Here is a 19,662-nt window from a genome sequence, read left to right on the forward strand (position 1 = left end):
TTTTTTTTTTTTTTTTGGCAAATTGGAGCTAAAATCAGCAGTCAGATTCCCAGGTGTGATTTCTGCTAAACTACTGTGTGGTAGAAGCATGTACTTAGTTACGTATTTTGAAACATTTTGTTTTGAAATAATTATAATTCAAAGGAAGTTGCCAAAAATGTACTGGGAGGTCCCACGTTACCTTTTACCCAGTTCCTCCAATGGTACCACATCTTTGGTGTGTCTGTAGTACAGTATCACGGCCACAAAAATGACCCTGGCACAACCCACGGAGCTTATTCAGACAGTTCTGCACGCACCCACTGTGACTCATCCGAGCGGCCCGTGGGGGTCAGTGGTGTCTTCATCCCCAATACCCAGACGAGGCGAGCGGCTCAGAGGAGTTAAACAGCTTCCCCCGCTCACCTGCTGATCACGGGGCAGAGCTGGGACCGGAGACCAAAGCTGGCACTTAACCACTGGCCTCCCTGTCCCCTTAGGCAGAGGCTGCTGTCACCAACCAAGGACGCCTTGTGTTTTCCTCTAGGTGAGCCCAGGCCAGAATGGGGGACTCCAGAGACCTCTGCCCTCACCTTGACTCTATAGGGGAGGTGACCAAAGACGACTTGCTGCTCAAATCGAAGGTAAAGTGTCAGACCCTAGGGGACCGTGGCCCACCCTCAGGGCCTCTGCGTTTCTGGGGCATGAATGTTTCTGAAGCAGCAGAAGCGCTGGCTCCATCACGTCTCGGCTTTCCCTTCCGTGTAAATGGGGAAGCCGGCGTCTGTTTGGGGCTGTGTTAATGATCGTTTAGACCAGTCCCTCTGGGAGCCACTAACGTGCTGCCTATTAGCTGCCGGAGAAGGTGTGCAGAACCTTCTCGAGGGGCTGAGTCCCGCTATGCGTTTCCGTGGGGCATCTTCACCCACCTTGGCCCAGCGAGGGCTCAGGGAGGCCCGAGGCGTGAAGGCGGGCCTCTCTGACTAGGGAGCCTGTGTCATCGTCTTTCTTTGTTAAATTCAAATTTTTTGAATGGATGATACTTTCACATGGTTCAAAAATGAAATACTATAAGAATATAAATGTCAGGAAGGGCCCTTCCCATCCTCTGTGCTCACCCTCCCCAGCCCACCTCGGGTAACCACTTAGAGTTGTTTTTTTGTATCTTTTCAGAGTTTCTTCATGCAAACATATGCAAATATATTTCTCTTTCCTTTTCCCTTTTATTACATAAAAGGTAGCATACTGGAGACACATTTGTAACTTGCTTCATTCACATGACAATATATGTTGGAACCCTTTTGACATTGGTCCGTAGGGACAGCTTTCTCATTGTTTGTCTTGAAGTTGCGTCCCGTTTCATCATGTGGACCCCATAACTAATCCTCTGTGGGTGGACACTTGGGCTCTTGGCCACCTCCTGCCCAAATGAACGATGCTGCGATGAGTGGCCATTCCTAGATCTGTCGTCAGCTCCGTTTTCCAGGCACCTAATGCCAGTCGTTCAGCCTCCCTGCACAGACAGGTCCTGGGGGCCTTTGGCCTGAGCCGGCTCATTCGGCTCAGTCGGGGCCTGTGTGAGGGATCAGTACTTCAAAGTACCTGTGGCCTCTTTTGAAGTAGTTTCGCTTCTTGTGTGGTCTGGAGGAGGGGCAGAGCGAGGCTGTGGCGCATTGACGCCGTCTGATGCTGGGTTTCTTTCCCAGTCTGCAGAAGAGTAAGTGAGACCTACGGAGAGGATTTTGCCTCCAGAAAAGGCAGGAATAGGGGGATCGGAGAGCAGGGGGAGCATGAGGTGGGAAGAAGGAGGCAGAACATGGGCTGACGTGGGCTGGGAGGAGGCAGCCTCTTGGAAGTGTTAGTGCTTCTGCTGTGGAAAGACCAAGAGCGTCTGGGGTGGTCCCAGGCCTGCGTTTCAGAGAGCATGTCTTCAGCACCTCTCTGGGCATCCAGAAATGTACAAAGCAAAGTCAACATTGTTTTAAAAGACCCAGAAGGGGCAAGGATGTCAACAGGTAGCTCACAGTGAATGAAAATAAACTTATGTAAGTCACCGTATTTCAGGGTCTCTTTGTTTCAACGACTTAAACTGTGCCCTAAATAATTTATTTTTAGGACTGATAGGGTAGCTTTGCCACTCTCAACTTGTGGCTTTCATCTCTAAGTCCAATGTGGTTGCTTCAGCTCCTGCCATCACATCTACATCCTAGGCAATGTAAAGAAGAGAAAGAAGGACGGTAGTGCACAGCTCAGAAGTGGCCACGTCACTTTTGCTGTCGTCCCATGGACTAGAACTGAGCTCCATGGTCCCAGTGGCGGCTGAGAAACGGTCTGCAGCTGGCTGGCCAAGAGCTCAGCCAAAATTCATGCATTCTGCTCTTAAGAAGGGGAGATATCGGTAGACAAAAAAGCAGGCTCTGTCACCCAGACGACCACTAACCTGGGCGTTTTCTACAGTCAGCAAATATACTGAGCTCCTAATTTGTACCAGGCCCTGTGAAGTCACAGGAGCAGACAAAACAGACCCCCTCATCTGTCGTGGAGCCCATAGTCTAGACGGAGGTGGGAGGGAGGGGGCGGTGTTGAGGCTTAAGTAGTGTGAGGAAGGAGGAGTAGAAGATGTGATGAGGTTGCAGATTAAGGAGTCTGTGTAAGTTTCCAATGATTTTACTGAAAATGCTTTTGCAGGCACGTAATAGAACAAACTTCAAACAGTAACATGTAAAGTGTCCCTGTAAGGGACCGCATGTAGATTGGTGGCCTGGCGAGAGCCTTTCCCGAGGCAGACAGAGCCTTGGCATTTCGGGCGGAGCGTCAGAGGCAGGCGTGTGGCTCCCCGCTAGGCGGGAGCAGGCCGGGCCGTGGTTCCTTGGGGTCCCCAGCGGGCCTCCCTCACACTTTGCTCTTCGTCTCTCACCTCACCTCACACAGGCAACCTGTCAATCGTGCGGTGTTGCTGGACCGAACCTGTGGGCTTGTCTCCAGGTAAGCGGTGTGTGCAGCTGCCGGGGGCGCGGGCGCAGTCTCGACGCGGCTGAGAACGTTCGTCCCTGGTGGGCACTGCCAGGAGCCTTGGGCGGGGACGAGGGCATCAGGGCGTGGATGTCTCAGGCGGGGTTCCCAAGCTAAAGGAGATCCATGGTCAGCGAGTCCCTGGGCTGGCTACCTTGGCAGCCATTAAAAATGGGAAGAGCAAAGAGCAGGCGGGAGACTCTGGACGAGACGATCTCACCTTCATGAAAGGCACAGTTCTCGCACAGGTACGTGCGCCTCCGTGAGGTCTCTCGCTCTGAGACCTGGCTCTTGAAGTAGCCGCCTGTCCGTGAGCCAGCCTGGGCCTTCGTTTCCCGTCTATAGAGTAGGGGCCACGACGCTGACAACTGTCCCCGCCTCTTGGGGTTGGAGTAGAATTCGATGAGATGGTGCCTGCGATGGGTTTAGCAGGGCGTGTGGCCCAGAGACGGTATCCAGGAAAGTCTGACTGTGTTTTGATTATTATTGTTTATCGAAAAGAATAACATAGATCAAAACATGACAGTTTTCAGTAGGCGGTGGAATGATGAGTAATTTTCATTTCTCTCTGTAATTTTGTAGTCTTTTCCAAATTTTTTACACGTGTGTATTTATTGCGTTTTATAACATGCTCAAAATGAATGTTACTTCAAATTCCTTTTAAAATAAACAAGTAGAAATGAAAAGGCCAGCCTGAGGGGGGTGAAGACATCACAGTTCAAATCTGTCTTTCAGAAGACACAGGGTCCCCAGGGGACTCCGGCCTCTGCTTTGGGGCCTGTCACTCCGTATAAAGTAGATTGCAGGACACTGTCTGGGCCCCTGGGGGTCAGCAGGAAGTGTGAGACATGGTGCTACCTCCCGGGAGCCCAAAGTCCCCCCCAGACAGACAGGTGCAGAAGCCGCTGCAGCGAAGGATGCATCCTTTGTGACAAAGGGCCCTCACCAGCCTGTGTGGTGCTGATCTCTGGGAAATGACCCCAAGTGACCCCTCCAGTGGAGAGGCCGCCTCGTCGCTGGGGCGGAGTTCCACAGTGGAGAGGCCCTGAGCAGGTCGGTAGATTTGGGATAGGAGAGGGCGAGGCCACAGGTAGGGTTCTCGGGGCCATGCAGGCCCCACTGTGGGGCACTGGCTCAGCATTGGTCCCCACTGCCTCTGCCCATTCAGTGTCACCTATGAGAAAAGGGCTGTGAGACACAGGCTCACCCAGAGAAAGTATGGTACCAGTAATGACCCGGCAGGTAGGTGGTGAAAAGGGGGCCAGTGGAGGCCAAGAGAGTCTGGGCCAAGCAGCTCGGCCTCTGCCTCGCCTGGGTCTAGCCGTGGCCCTGCCTGGCATTTTACCAGAAGAGTGGTGGCCCAGGACAACCTGCCCGTCGCGCTCAGAGGCCAGGGGCAGCTCTTATGGTGGCCGTTCCTGCCCAGTGCAGGCTTCAGGGCCGTAAAGCTGTGTTCCCGCAGCGTGGCAGGGCCTCGATCCCTTGTGGGTCTTCTTGGGTGGAGACGGGGGACACTGGCTCACTGTGCTGGCACTGTCCTCTTGGCCGCCCCTAATCCAGTCTCCTCCCCGCTGTCCCCAGGTCGCCTGCCCCTACGTTGGCTGTGGAGAATCCTTCGCTGACCACAGCACCCTTCATGCACAGGTGAGCTTGGTGGCCGGGAGCAGCCAGACAGCCCTGAGTTCAGGCCCCAGCTTCATCTACCTGCTCTGGGCCTCAGCGGCTATGTCTGCAAAGTGGGAATAATCATAGCAGGGAAGCAAGAGCTAACGCAGGTGCCAGCACTTAGCACGTGTCCGCGTTTGATCGGCGGCCGCCGTTGGCATTCGTGCTAGAGGGTGAGCAGGCCCCTCTGTCCCGACCGAGTCCTCACTGAGGCCGGAGAGCTGAGGCAGCTGGATGCAGGTGCAGGCTGGGGGCACCTGTTAGGCCAGTGTGTCCTTGACCTCGTTTTGGATCTTGCCCGCTAGGCTAAAAAGCACAACCTGACAGTGAACCTGACCACGTTCCGGGTGTGGTGTTACGCCTGCGAGAAGGAGGTGTTCCCGGAGCCGCGGCTGGCGGCTCACCTGCCTGGCTCCTCACACAAGTTCTTCGAGCAGGTAGCAGGGCACAGCGGGGTCAGTTCGATGGGTGGTGACGTGTTGAGGGTGGTGTCGGTGGAGCACGGGTTAGTGGGTCCTCAACGGCGTCTGTGCCTGATCACCGTTCCCAGGTGACTGAGGCGCTCTTATCAGCAAAGGCTCCCTGAGTCCCGGCTTTGTGCCCAGGCCCCTGCGAGGCAATGAGGAAGCCTGAGTGACTGGGGCAGGGCCTCCCCCAGGGAGCCCACAGGCTGCGGGGAGGCCCTGTGTAAATGCAGGGCTCAGGTGTGCCAGGCCGTGGGGCCAGCACAGACGCTGCCAGGCCCGCGGAGAGCCCTCGGCAACCCCCGATCTAAAACAGCCCAGGGGGATCCGGAGAAGTCACTGCGACGCCCTTCATGGGTGTGCCTGGAAACCACCCAGGCCGGGCGACAAGTCATGCGGCCCTTAAAGGCGGCGGGCCCAGCGAGGCCGTGCAGGGCCCGGCTGCGGCTGGTGGTCAGCCAACCAGTTGTCGGTTGGGCCTGCGGGAGGGGACACTTGGGGAGACCCAAGAGTGTCTGTGTACACATCGTGTCTCCTCCATCTGGACAGTGCCCGTCCTGTAGAAGGGGCTCAATCGTGTGCATGGGACACCGTTGTGGACAGGGTGGATGTTTACGATTTTGCACACATTATCCTGTTTTTTTGGTGGAGTGTGTATTAAAAATCTATACAGATAGATGCAGATGGTTAGCAGTGGTTATCTCAGGAAAGCTGGATTGCATGTTATTATTTGTTTCTGTTTCCCCCGCATTTATTATAAATAAAATAAATAGTCATTATTCCTTATTGTAAATTCTCGAAGTAAGGCCGCCAGGGCCAGCTCTGTCCACGGTGTCCTCTGCTCAGATGGGCCAACACGGTGCAGGCTCAGAGCTGGCAGCTGGGCCTCCTCCTGATGGCCCGCGGGCCTCTGACCCGCCCCGCCCTCCGCATTCCCTCCCCTCCTCGCCCCCTCCCTCCTCACCCCTCTTCTCCTCACTCTGGGTCTTGAATGCAGGACTCCCCGCTGGCCTCCCACCCTCTGAAAGCCATCCCCGTTGCCGTGGCTGACGAAGGAGAGTCTGACTCAGAGGACGATGACCTGAAACCGCGAGGTGACAGCCCCTGGGACAGGGGTGCGGGCGGGCTAGGCCGGGGGCCTCTGCTCTGGACGGGAAGCTCCACACGCCCTGGGCACTGGGCGCGTGATGGACGGCCCGCGTCGCGTGGTGGCTTTTCTTGGAGTGCTGGCCGCCCAGCCGGGTCCTTTGTGGTGTCGGCCGTGTGACCTGGGGCGGGCTGGCCCCTCTGCACCTGGGCCCTCCCTGTGCACTCTGGGTAGTGGGCAGAGCTGGGTGGAGGGCAGAGTTGGCCTGTTTGGCACACTCGGGTGACCGTAGCTGTGTTAGTGGAACCACATCATGTGACTTGGCGCGTCTCGGGGTGGAACACCAGTCACTGTGTCCTCCTCTGGTTGGGTCCTGGTGCCTCGAGAGCCACAGCTCCTCTCCGAGTGTGCACTACGAGGGCCCCTCGCCGGCGGGTGCTCACGTCCCCTCCCCCGTGTGCCACGGTTTCCTAGGCCTCACGGGCATGAAGAACCTCGGGAACTCCTGCTACATGAACGCCGCCCTGCAGGCCCTGTCCAACTGGTAGGTCGTCACTTCATTGGGAGATGGGGCCAGGAGCTGTCCCTGGGGGGGCCTGGAAGTCGCAGCAGCAGCCCCCATGTTGTCCATCCGAACCCCTAAGAACACACGTGCCCTTTGACCCAGCAGTCCCTCCTGAGGGGACAGTGGAGATGTGGAGAAAGCTGTCTTTGCCGAGGTGTTTGTCATCCTGTCGTTTAATGGAAACGACTTAAGGGTCCAGGGTCACAGGTCACTCCGGGCCAGCCCTCTAGTGGGCGCGGGGGTAAGAGGTGCAGCTCAGTGTTCACTGACGTGGGAAGGGCTTCAGGGTGCAGGCAGTGGGGAGAGGAGGTTATGCAGCTTTGTGCGGCGTGATCCCATTTGGAGGGAAATATTAATTTTTACCGAAAGAGGCTGTCAACTCCGTGAGGCCACCTGGTCGGGATTCAGCGTACGTGCACGTGAGGGAGGGTGGGGACGTGACACGTAAGAAAGTCGGGGAGGATACGCCCTCAAATCTTTAGGGTAGCTGCCTTCACGTGGTAGGGGTTAAGGTCGGTTCTTACGGTTGGTTTTCTACATTTTCTAGTTTTTCTACCATGAACGTTATTCCATGCGTAATGAGATAAGTTTTAAAAACAGAAGGAAGAGGCGGATGGGAGAGATGCTCTCAGGCTCGGGAAGGTTTCCACAGAATGGGCTGAGCGAGCAGGACGTAACGGCCCGTCCCCTCCCCTCACCCCACCGGCCCTAAATTGGGCAGCTCAGCTGATCTGGTTGGGGAAAGGGCTGTGTCCGTTTGCTGAGGCCACCACCACAATGCGCCACAGACCAGGTGGCCCGACCAGCAGAAATTCTCTGTCTTCTGAGTTCTGAGGCTGGAAGTCCAGGATCACGGTGTTGGCGGGGTTGGTTTCTTCTGAGGCCTCTCTGCTGGGCTTATAGATGGCCGCCTTCTGTGTTTCCACACCATCTTCCCTCTGTGCGCGTTTGTGTCCAAATTTCCTCCTCCTGTAAGGACACCATTTATACTGGATTAGGGACCACCCCTGAGGTGTGGAGTTAGGACTCCAACTTAGAAACTTTGGGGGACACAGGTCAGCCTGTAACAGGTGGGACCCTTGTAGTCACCCACAGGCACTTCTGGCTCCAGGGGGCTGCAGTATGTCCCCCAGGGGAGTGCTCCCCCACACTAGAAGCGTGTGCTTCTCCAGCCAGCTCTTTCTAAAAGACGCCGTGCTCCCCTTCTTGTCTCTCCTGACCTGGCTCACTGCCCCCCACCCCCAGCCCTCCGCTGACCCAGTTCTTCTTGGAGTGTGGAGGCCTAGTGCGCACAGACAAGAAGCCAGCCCTGTGCAAGAGTTACCAGAAGCTGGTTTCTGAGGTCTGGCACAGGAAACGGTGAGTGACAGCCCTGACTAGGGCAGGCGTGTGGGGACAGGGGTGTCCTCTCAGACCCCACCGGGCACTTGCTGTAGTCTACCCCCATGGTGTTTTCGGCAACCCTGCGAGGTGGACGCTGTTGCCAACTCTGTTTTCCAAGTTGGGCGACTGAGGTTCAGCAAGATTTAAGTGCCTTGCTCAGGGTCACACAGCTCGTGAGAGGTGGAGCTAGAATATGAACCTGGCATTGATCTGAGCCGGCAGTCAAGGCCCAGACACGTGCTGTGGCTGCTCCTGGGTCTCAGCCATGACCGTGCACGTAGGAAGGAACCTCATAAGTAGTGGCTGGCCCTTCAGCCCAGTGTGAAATGAATTTAAAGACAGGCAGCTTGGATTAGACCTGTTTGTCCAGAAAAAGTCAAAATTGGGAATAATTTAAAATGGGGCATAGAAATACATTAAGGGTAGAAGCAGATTATAAGACTGTATGATACTATATAATTCTGATTTCCTAATAAGCGAAGTTTAAGTGTATACCTGTATGTAATTTTATAAACGTCTGTATTTTCACAGAAAAATCTAGAAATCTTAATGGTAGTAATGTGTGGGTGATGCATTTAGCAGTAATGTTTCTTTGTTGGGCTTTTCTGAAATTTTAGCCATTTCAATAATGAACATGTATGACTTTTGAAAGAAGACTACAATAAATATTTCAGAGTGAAAACAGTTTTAAAATAGGCTTGTCAAGAGCCTTTTACTCAGGTGGGCCACACCCTGACATTTTCCCGCTTGACCGTAGAGATGCAAGAGTCTACCAAGGCCCCTGGTGTGTCGGCACCCCCCCAAGGCACAGCAAATGCCTCGCCGAGTCTGAGCCCACCCCGCCGGCTGACTGTGGCCAGCCCTCACGGGGTCGAGAGCCCAGGCAGGCCACCTGCACTAACGCGTCTGGTCTTCCTACAGCCCAAGCTGTGTGGTCCCCGCCAGCCTGTCCCATGGGATCAAGTTGGTCAACCCGATGTTTCGAGGCTATGCGCAGCAGGTAGGCTGTCCAAGCAGCCCAGGGGACACCCAGGGCCATCATCTAGTCGGCCTGGCTTTGAAGCCAAGACCGGCATGGGAAATGGCCACAGCGCCTAAGCTCTGTGAGTGGGGGCCCCTCGCTGCCTGAGGTTGTGTGAGGACGTTGGAGCCTCCCAGCAACCCGCTGGTGCTCGCCCTGCTGGACAGATGGGGAGACCGAGGTTCAGCAGGGCAAGCCACTTGCCCAGGTCACACGGCTGGCGGAGGGGAAGTTTGACCTCGGGCAGCCTAACGCCAGAGTCTGCGTGTCTCGGCACTGTATTTGAAATAGCATGTGCCTTCTCGTTTTCCAAACCACAGGCAGAATTTCACTTTTGTTAAACGTTTGATTACAAGTTTTGTAAATCTAGAGAACTCCTNGAGCCCCGTGAGGCTGGGGCCGTCGTATGTGCTCAAGAAAGGTTCGCCGGGCCGGGCAGGGCGAGCGGGTCAGCGGGGCCTCCTCACATGGGGCTCGGGGCCGGGACTGAGGGTCCGCGGCTGCCATTGTCGAGCTCCCAGTGCCCGCGGCTGTGCCGTGTGCTCCCCACACCGCGCCTTGAACCCCCCCTCACACCACTGGGTGCGCTGGGGGAGCCCCATCTTACAGACCATGCCCGAGGCCCCAGCAGCCGAATTGCATCCCCAGCCACATGACTCATGTAGACCTGACCCTTGTCCTGGCCAGGCAGGCCCCAGGCCCGCCCCTCCGCAGGCCCAGTCCTGTGCTCTGCCCCCAGCCCAGGTGCCGGGCGCCGGCAGCCGGCGCCGGAAGGAGCAGCGCTACCGCAGCGTCATCTCCGACATCTTCGACGGCTCCATCCTCAGCCTCGTGCAGTGTCTCACCTGTGACCGGGTAGGTGCCTGGGCTGCAGAGGGACATTCGGGTTTCAGCCATCTCGGTGTGCTCACCGGGATTAGAGGTGGGAGACGGGTTCTCCACCTCGCGCCCCTGCCTTTCCCTAGGGGGAGGGCCCCGGTTGCAGGTCTTCCGCGTCCAAGGGTTGGGGAGCAGGCCTCCTGCCCCACCCCCGCCACCTGGTAGCTGGGATTCAGGGTCCTGACTCTGCTGGGTCTGGCAGGGCAGAACCCTGGAAGGTGGAGACCGAGGCTGACCTTTAACCCCACAGGTATCCACTACGGTAGAGACGTTCCAGGACCTGTCACTGCCCATTCCTGGCAAGGAGGACCTGGCCAAGCTCCACTCAGCCATCTACCAGAACGTGCCAGCCAAGTCAGGTGCCTGCGGGGACAGCTACGCCGCCCAGGGCTGGCTTGCCTTCATCGTGGAGTATATTCGAAGGTATGTCCCCGTCCGCCCACCAGAGACACAAGACCACCCTGGCCCAGCCTTTTTGGGGCTTGTGGCCTGGGCAGGCGACAGACCTAAACGGGAAAGCACGCGTGTTCGCAGGGATGAGGGCAGGTCCGGAGGGAGTGTGAGGCTGAAGGATGTGTGGGGTTAGCTCAGTGGGGGAGCGGAGGAGGTCCACCCTGGGATGGCCTGGATTGGGCGGGCCCTCGGAAGGCGAGTGGAGTGACCAAGAGGCAGCTGGGCGGGGGGTGCAGCTGGAGGGCAGTGGGCGGCTTTCTGCAGCTCCGGCAGTGCCACGGTGCCTGCTTTACCTGCCGGATGGGAACCTGACTACCCAGAGGACGGCCAGTGTGGTCAGGGCCCCTTCTCAGATGAGGAGGGCGAGGCTCAGGGACAGATGACGTCCCTCTCCCAAGGACACCGAGCTGCTGGCTGGTGCTCCAGACCTCTGCCCTCTCCACCCACTGGGCCAACCTGCCTCTGTGGGCTGGAGCAGACCCCAGCCCAAACGCCCCACAGCTTGCCCTCACCCAGGCCCCGGCAGCTCTCCCACCACCCCCTTCTGTCTCCATAGGTTCGTGGTATCCTGTACCCCCAGCTGGTTTTGGGGGCCAGTCGTCACCCTGGAAGACTGCCTCGCCGCCTTCTTCGCTGCTGATGAGCTGAAGGGTGAGTGGGCCGAGCTGGCTGGGGTGGGCTGGCTGGTCCACTCATTGTCAGTGACCCAGCCCTGCCTGCCAGGGGACCAAATGTTCCCCAAGTCACCACCTCGTAGCTCTGAGGGGTTCAGCTGCTTTTCTTCTCTTACTGATTCGGTGGACAAGAGGAAGGTCGTGCTTTAATTTTTCACGTCCTTGATTATTGATGAGCTCGAACATTTTTTTCGCTCACGTATTGGTTATTAGTATTTCCTATTTTGAAATTTCCCATTCCTGCCCTTTTCCTCTTTTCCTGGTGAGGACTTTCCGTACTATGTCGAATAGCTGAGGATGAGGTTAACTGTGGGCTTGTCACATATGGCCCGTATTGTACTGAGGCATGTTCTTTCTACGCCCAATATGAGATCTTCCATCGTGAAAAGATGGATATCGAAATTTGTCAAATGGTTTTTCTGCATTTGAGAGGATCGTGTGATTTTCATCCTTCGTTATATTTATGTGCTGTATATCACGTTTATTGATTTGCATATGTTGAACCATCCTTGTATCCCAGAGATAAATCCCACTCGATTGTGGCGTGCGATCATTTAAACGCGCCGTTGAATTCAGTTGGCTAGAATTTTGTGGAGAATCTTTCCATCTATTCATCAGGGATATTGGCCTGTAGTTGTCTTTCCTCGTAGTGTGCTCATGTGGCTCTGGCCTCATGAAATTAGTTTGGGAGTGCTCCCTTCTCTTTAGTTTTTTGGTAGAATTCACCAGTGAAATCTCGTTGGCTTTTGTTTGTTGGGAGGTTTTTTGTTACTACTTCAATCATCTTAGTCATTATCGGTTGGTTCAGATTTTCTGTTTCTTCATCATTCAGTCTTGCTAGGTTGTATGTTTCTAGGAATTTACTCATTTCTTCTAGGTTATCCATTTTTTTAATGTATAATTGGTCATAGTGGTCTCTCGTGATCTTTTATATTTCTGTGTTTTCCTCTTTCATTTATAATGTTTATTTGAGTCTTTTTTTTTATCCTCAGTTAATCTAGCTAGAGGTTTGTCAATTTTGTTTATCTTTACAAAAAAGCAGCTCTTAGTTTTGACTTTTCTCCCTATTGTCTTTCTAGTGTGTTTCATTGGCTTCTGCTCTAATCTTCGTTATTTCCTTCCTTCTGCTAACCTTGGGCTCAGTTTATTCTTTTTTCAATTCCTTGAGGTGTAAAGTGAGGTTGTTTATTTGAGATCTTTCTTTTCTCTTAACGTAGGCATTTATTGCCATCAATTCACCCTTAGAACTGCTTTTGCTGCGTCCCGTAAGCGCTGGTGTGTTGTATTTTTATTTTCATTTGTCTCAGGATACTTTCTGATTCCCCTCTTGATTTCTTCTTTGACCCATTTGTCATTCAAGAGTGTGTTGTTCGATTTCCACATATTTATGGATTTGTTAGTTTTTCCTTTTATTATTGCTTTCTAGTTTCAAACCGTTGTGGTTGGAAAAGATACTAGATGTGATTTCCGTGCTCTGAAACTTGTTAAGGTTTGCTTTGTGGCCCAGCACGCCATCCATTGTGGAGAGCGTTCCGGGTGCTCGTGCGAACGATGTGTATCCTGGCGCCGTTGGGTGGAGTGCTCTGCGCGTGTCCCTTGGGTCGGTTTGATGTGTAGTGTTATTCGGGGCTGCTGTTCCCTGACTGATGCTCCATCCAGTGCTGAAAGTGGAGTATTGAAGCCCCTACGATTATTGTACTGCTGTCTACTTCTCCCTTCATCATCGCTAACGTTGCTTTAAATATTTAGATGCTCCACTATCGAGCGCTTATGTACTTTACAATGGCTACGCCCTCTGGATGAACCGCCGTCCCCTCGGTCACTGTATGGTGACCCTCGTCCCTTGCGGCTGATTTTGACTGAAAGTCTGTTTTATCTGGTATAAGTGTCGCGCTCCTGCTCGCTCTTGCTTGCCACTCGCACGTGATCTCTTTATCCGTCCCTTCCCTTTCAGCCCGTGCGTGTCCTTTGAGCTAAAGTAAGTCTGTCGTAGGCAGCGCACTGTGGTTTTATTCGTTAAGCGTGAATCGTTACATGCACTTCTCCCCGCTCCCCATCCCCGCTAACCTTCGTCTCTATTTTACTGCCCTAGGCGACAACATGTATAGCTGTGAACGGTGTAAAAAGTAAGTGTGTGCCTTCTGGGGGCTTCTCCCCAGTGTCCCGTTTCCAGCCTCTGTGGTCCGTCTGTGTTCCATATACTTTGCATGGGTTCCCCAGAGAGTTTGATCCTGGCCTCGCAGAGGCGTCCGGGTGGGAGGGGTGCTCAGCCGGCCCCTCGGCCGCCACACCGGGGCACGCACCGAGTCTGTCCTGCTCTCTCCCCGCAGGCTGCGGAATGGCGTGAAGTACTGTAAGGTCCTGCGGCTGCCGGAGGTGAGTGGAGCGGCCCCCACCCCTCTGGCCACCAGGGCCTCTCCACGCTGACTGTGGTGCCATGCGGCAGAGGCCGAGCCCTCCCCGACTCGGGAGCTTCTGAGCTGCAGAGGCCCGTGGAGAAGCCACCGCCGGGGCCGAGAGGCCTCCTGGGAGGGTCTGGCAGACGGACAGGGCTCCTTTTTCAATTCGTAACTTGGCGCGCTCTCTCCCGGGGCCTCAGCTCCTTTGTCACCATGAGGCGGGTGTAGGAGGCGCCGAGGGTACGACCTGGAATAGGTGGCTCTGAGGGGAGGGGACCTGGCCATGGGGTGTCAGGGAAGGCCTTTCCGAGGAGGCGGCGTCTGAGTGAGCCCCGGGGATGTAGCCTGGCGTCGCCTCGTGGAGGGAGAGTGGGAAGGAACAGTGGGCAAAACCCCGAAGCGGGAACAGGCTTGGCCGAGCCACGGAAGGTCGGTGTGGCTGGAGCAGGAGCGTGGCCCAAGGCGCGGTGCCCGGGACGGTACCGGCAGGTGAGGGAAGGCTGTGTGGACAGGCCTTCTCGAAGTCGGAGCCAACAGAACTGGTCATCGGGGTTCTTTGGAGGGTGAACTTGAGCTTCTTGTGCAGCTCAGCCCCACGTCGCGTCTGCCGGCCTCGGCCCCCACGCCGAGCTCCTCCGTGCATTCAGACGTGGTCAGTGGGGGCGCCATCCACAGGCCTGGGCCTCAGGAACGCTCTTGCCGCTGGGTTTCTTGTTTCCTCCTGGACATCAAGACCTGAGTGGGTCAAACGGCAGGCTAGTCAGTGTCCCAGAGCCCTGCCTCAAGGTCCCTGTCAGGTTACTGGGGTCACAGGGCCCTGGCCAGCCCTGGAATGACTGACGTGCCCCTCCCCCCAGATCCTGTGCATTCATTTGAAACGCTTTCGGCATGAGGTGATGTATTCGTTCAAAATCAGCAGCCACGTGTCCTTCCCCCTTGAGGGACTTGACCTGCGCCCCTTCCTCGCCAAGGAGTGCACGTCCCAGATCACCACCTACGACCTCCTCTCGGTCATCTGCCACCACGGCACGGCAGGCAGTGAGTCTGGCCACCCCGCCCTGGCCCCGGCCCCGGCGCCTAGGGCATCTGTAACCAGCCGGCCCCTCCCTCCACAGGTGGCCACTACATCGCCTACTGCCAGAACGTGATCAACGGGCAGTGGTATGAGTTCGATGACCAGTATGTCACCAAGGTCCACGAGACGGTGGTGCAGAGTGCTGAGGCCTATGTCCTCTTCTACAGGTGTGCCCCTCGGCAGGTGGCCAGGGTGTGGGGGCCTGGGTCTGGTGACCCGCAGCCTGGATGTCCTGCTCCTCAGGGCTTGACTCGGGGTGCGTCGTGGGTGCTGGAGCCTAGAGTGTTTTAAGACCCAGGGTAAGGGTTTGAGTCTTTAAGAAAGAGTCTTCTGGCTCATAGAAACTCAAGGGGTCGGGTTTAGTCCCCCTGTGAGAGGCGACCTCCTGAGAGGTGATGGCAGCCAGAACCCTGGCAGGAGCGGCGGGGCTGCTGAGGGGTTCCGGAGGTGGGGCGGCTCTGGACACACCTCTGGACAGGGTGTGGCCGGTCCCCCAGCACGGCAGGGAGCCCAGGCACAGCTGCTCCTACGTCTCCCCCCGCCCCCCGCCCCAGGAAGAGCAGCGAGGAGGCCGTGCGGGAGCGGCAGCAGGTGGTGTCGCTGGCCGCCAAGCGGGAGACCAGCCTGCTGAGGTTCTACGTGTCCCGAGAATGGCTCAACAAGTTCAACACCTTCGCTGAGCCGGGGCCCATCACCAACTACACCTTCCTGTGCTCCCACGGAGGTGAGGGAGCCTTCTCTGTGGCCCGCGTGTGGGGTGGGGTGGGCCGGCCAAGCCCCCACCTGTCCCTCCCTGCGCCTTCCTCCGCAGGCATCCCGCCCAACAAGTACCATTACATCGACGACCTGGTGGTGATCCTGCCGCAGGACGTCTGGGAGTACCTGTACAACAGGTAAGGTGCTGTGGCCAGCCTCTTCCGGAAGGCCAGCCTGCCCCCTCCCCCGTCCAGGCCAGCACTCAGCTGAGCAGCAGAGGAAGACAGGGAGGGTGCCGCCTCCATGCCCGCACGCGGCCCTCTGCTCCGGCGGCAGACGGCACTGAAGCAGTGGCGGGGGCCTCCCTCGCGTCTCTGTCTGCACCGAAAAAGACACATGGCATCTGTGGGCACGCAGGCGGACGCTCACCGTGCCCAGGCGCAGAAAACCGGCCTAAGCGAAAATGCGCATATTGGCCCCTCTCACGTCCTGGGGGTGCTGGCTGCAGGGCGGTCTGGCCAGCATCTCTCCCCCACCCCATGTCTGGCTCAGGTGGCCTTGGGCTTGTGCTGCCCGGAGCCTTCCACGTTCAAGTCCATCAAGGCGAGAACGTGTGGCTCTCTTGTCGAGCACCTGCCTAGGCCCGGGTCTCTCTGCCGCTGGGCAGGCAGGACGTGCTGCGGACAGGGGTGGCCAGACGGGTGGAGAAGGAGGGGCCAAGGAGCTGCGGCTGCCCTGGCCTCTCGTTGGACTGGCTTTGCTCCGTCCACTTGCAGGTCAGGCGCAGAGCCGGTGGGCCTGTCAGAACCCCAGAGTAAGATGCACCCCAAATCCCGTGGGTCCTACCTGCAGAAGGACCTGCAGCCTTCCTTTAACGTCGTCCTCAGGGTCTGGCTGTGTGGGCTCTCGGCCACCCTCCTGCCCAGTAGCCAGTAGAGGAAGTGAGGATGTGAGTCCGTCCCTTGGCCGTTAAGCAGATTTGAGATGCAGGGCCCTGCAGCCGGCACTCTGCTGAGCAGCGTGGGCATGGTGGCAGGCAGGCGCCCTCACTGGTCTAGTGAGGAAGACAGGTCAGCGGGCCCCGGCCAGGGCGCCGAGGGGAGCCCAGCGGGTGCCTGACGGGACCACCCCTCAGGGCCCGTGTGTGTCTCTCTCTGCCTCCCCAGGTTTGGGGGCGGCCCCGCCGTGAACCATCTGTACGTGTGCTCCATCTGCCAGGTGGAGATCGAGGCGCTGGCCAAGCGCAGGCGGGTCGAGATCGACACCTTCATCAAGGTGCGTGCAGCTGGGGGTGGCACGGCGGAGCCGGGCTTCCAGCCTCTGCCGGGAACGTGAGGCCTCGAAGACGAAAGAACCGCGCGGTGTCAGGCTCTGTTTGGAGGGCGTGTTCTGTGGGAGATCGGCCTGGCCACAGGTCCGGCCAGACGGTTAAAGTTTCACTGACAGAAGGGGTCGGGCCGGTGAGTCCAGGTCCACCCACTGGCCGTACTATCGAGCAGTGCTAAGGAATAGGACGCTGTGGTTTGGGGCTGGACGGTTCTCCGTCCTGGGGGCTGTCACAGTTTGTAGGGTGTTGAGCAGCATCCCCGGCCTCTATCTGCTCAATGCCGGTGACAACCAAAATTACCTCCAGACATTGGCAGGTATTTTGAGAACCACGGGGCTCTTCAGACTGGCATGAGAAGGTGCGTTCAGTGAACAAAAGCCAATTGCAAAAGAGGACCCAGCACGATGCATTTAGGAAAGGGACTTCCGCAGCGGAGACGGCGGTGTGTGAGGACGGAGGCCCCGGCTTACACCCCGCGCCCACCCCCCCGGGGGACGTGGAGACCATTTGTCATTTAGCAGTAGAGATTTGGGTAGAGGACGCCCAAGGACACTGTGCTTTGCGGCCACTGAGACACGATATGATCAGGATAGTTCATGAGTGAGCCAGTTCTATGAAGAAGGGGAAACAGCATTGACCATGTCATCTCGGCTGAGTTTTTAAAAAGTTACGGGGAACAGATCCACCAGAACGTTAGCAGCAGCCGTGCGAGTGGGGGGCCGTGGGAAACGTTTGTTTTCTTTGAACTCGTCTGGCGTTGTGAGTTTCCGGCGCCCGGAGTCCTGGCGATGCGTGGGAGTCAGGGTGCCGAGTGCCGGGGGCTGGGATATTCGTGCTGACCGTCCCCTTTGCTCCCCTCTGCGCGCCGCCGGCCCAGCTGAACAAGGCCTTCCAGGCCGAGGAGTCCCCCGGCGTCATCTACTGCATCAGCATGCAGTGGTTCCGCGAGTGGGAGGCCTTTGTCAAGGGCAAGGACAGCGGTGAGTGGAGCAGGGGCCCCGGCACTGTGCCTGGCACGCCCCCCACCAGGAGGGTCTTGGGCTGTGCCTCTGCTGGGAACGTCTCAGGAGGGGGAGCCGGGCGGTGGCCCTGAACCCCAGCGGGGCGCCCAGGGTCTGTTCCTGGCCAGCAGGTTTTGGTGCCTCCCCTTTAGGCGAATGGCAGAGAACGCAGGTGCTCCCCCGGCTGTCCCCACCTCGGGCCAGGCCACTGCCCAGAGCAGGCCTCCTGGCGCAGCAGACACAGGGCCAGCTTACTCGGCCCTTCCCCTGTCCTCTCCCGGCCGACGCCTGGGGGTGGCTGCCCGCCCAGCCCGCCCAGCCCTTCCCTTCGGGCATTCTGTTGGGCTACATAGATTTTGGTTAACAGATAGCTTCAGACTCTTAGGGGAGGACTAAGACACCGAGTCCTCTGACCCCTGATTTACTGGGGTGGAAGCAGGCTCCTCACAAAGCAGCTCCCAGAGTCCCCCACAGTCTCGTAGGGAACAGCAGAGCCCGCGCCCTGGCCGGCACGTAGCCACCCTCACCGCCCCCGAGCCTCATGTGCGGGCACCCAGACTGGGGCTTGGGGCCTGGCAGGGTTGGCAGAGCCCGTGGGCTCCATGTGCTGGCCATTTGCCTTTCGGAGTGTAAGCCAGGTATCAGAAACAGGGCTGGGTCTCACTGCCATCTCGTCCCCGCTGGGCGGCGAGTGTGCCAGGGACACCCGCGGCCTCCCTAGTGCTGGTGGGGGCGGTCGGCATGGCCGTGCCCACAAACCTGGCTCCTGAGTCACAGTCCTGGTTCGGCCTTATGCCAGCCCTGGGGTGGGCGGTGGCTCCCCCCGTCTGTGGGAGCAGGTCTCGCCTCTCACGGTCGTCAAGGATTACGTGAGATGCCGGGGCACACCGGAAGGGTGCTCAGCGGGTGGGGACTGCCGTTATAGACTAGAGCAGTGTCCACCGGCACGGCCCCACCCCGCCACGCTAGAGTCAGAAACCAGCGCGTGAGCCCTAGAAACTCCTCTGCCAGGTCCTGGGACTCTGCGAGGCCCTTCTGGCCTCACACTTCTGTGGCTGAGCATTTGGTGCCTCACGCACGTCGCCCTTATGTAAGGACTTCACGCTGACCCCTTGGGCCCAGGGCAGCCACGCGGGGATCCCAGGTGTCGGAGTCACACCTGGAGCCCAGGTCCTGCCTACCGGGTGGAGGGCTCTGGCACAGGCCCCGGCACAGTGGGGCTGAGCCCGAGCTGGGTCTGGGTCTGTTCCAGAGCCCCCTGGGCCCATCGACAACAGCAGGATCGCACAGCTCAAAGGAAGCGGCCACGTTCAGCTGAGGCAGGGTGAGTGTCGCTGGCCCCGGCCCTGGCCTCCCCGATCAGCCAGGCTCCCGTCTGCCCCGCTGGCTGCCAGTCACAGGAGCCCCCTGCCGCCCATCTGGGTCGGTCTGAGCCGTCCGCCTAAGTCCAAGCCCAGCGTCCAAGCAGAAGGGCCAAGGTGCTTGGCCTCTGCGTGGGTCCTCAGGCCCCTCTGCCCACCTCGCCCTCTAGTGCCCTCTGCCTGCCCCGTCTGCCCGCCCTCCGTGTGATCCCCACCCCAGGAAGACGAGGGGCACAGCCAGAGATGTGCCCTGTGGGCTCCTGGGAGAATGGACATTGTACCGGAAAATTCTGAGACTTCCACTGACAGCTTCACACGGAGGCCTGTGGTCACCCTCTCTCCCGGACACCCCACTGCCAGGACTGCGGGATGGAGGGGACAAGGGCCCAGGGCCCAGGGCCAGTCCAGCCCCACCCAGTGGCCTCTTGGGCCCCGCAGGTGCCGACTACGGGCAGATTTCGGAGGAGACCTGGGCCTACCTGCACCACCTGTACGGCGGCGGCCCCGAGATCGCCATCCGGCAGAGTGTGGCCCAGCTCCAGGCCCCGGAGAGCTTACACGGGGAGCAGAAAATCGAAGCCGAGACCCGCGCCGTGTGACTTGGCGGCCAGTCTGTAAGTC

The 19,662-nt window shown here is 57.9% G+C and overlaps 1 protein-coding gene across 1 annotated transcript in view; it reads left to right on the plus strand.

The window, feature by feature from the left end:
• USP20 (ubiquitin specific peptidase 20) overlaps positions 1-19,662 on the plus strand; it is a 32,445-nt gene that overhangs the window by 11,291 nt on the left and 1,492 nt on the right. Inside the window, exons 3-24 of the mRNA XM_039861464.1 lie at positions 527-623; positions 2,911-2,964; positions 4,573-4,635; positions 4,962-5,093; positions 6,118-6,214; positions 6,682-6,751; positions 8,018-8,131; positions 9,077-9,278; positions 9,468-9,597; positions 9,916-10,031; positions 10,306-10,478; positions 11,065-11,159; positions 13,275-13,308; positions 13,513-13,558; positions 14,439-14,619; positions 14,697-14,823; positions 15,211-15,380; positions 15,468-15,549; positions 16,519-16,627; positions 17,557-17,659; positions 18,933-19,004; positions 19,480-19,655. Of these exons, the coding sequence (XP_039717398.1) occupies positions 543-623; positions 2,911-2,964; positions 4,573-4,635; positions 4,962-5,093; positions 6,118-6,214; positions 6,682-6,751; positions 8,018-8,131; positions 9,077-9,278; positions 9,468-9,597; positions 9,916-10,031; positions 10,306-10,478; positions 11,065-11,159; positions 13,275-13,308; positions 13,513-13,558; positions 14,439-14,619; positions 14,697-14,823; positions 15,211-15,380; positions 15,468-15,549; positions 16,519-16,627; positions 17,557-17,659; positions 18,933-19,004; positions 19,480-19,640 (2,412 nt within the window). The 5' untranslated portion in view covers positions 527-542 and the 3' untranslated portion in view covers positions 19,641-19,655. The remainder of the gene's footprint in view (positions 1-526; positions 624-2,910; positions 2,965-4,572; positions 4,636-4,961; positions 5,094-6,117; positions 6,215-6,681; positions 6,752-8,017; positions 8,132-9,076; positions 9,279-9,467; positions 9,598-9,915; positions 10,032-10,305; positions 10,479-11,064; positions 11,160-13,274; positions 13,309-13,512; positions 13,559-14,438; positions 14,620-14,696; positions 14,824-15,210; positions 15,381-15,467; positions 15,550-16,518; positions 16,628-17,556; positions 17,660-18,932; positions 19,005-19,479; positions 19,656-19,662) is intronic.

Source organism: Pteropus medius, unplaced genomic scaffold (assembly GCF_902729225.1).
Source record: "Pteropus medius unplaced genomic scaffold, Ma_sr-lr_union100, whole genome shotgun sequence".
NCBI lineage: Eukaryota > Metazoa > Chordata > Mammalia > Chiroptera > Pteropodidae > Pteropus > Pteropus medius.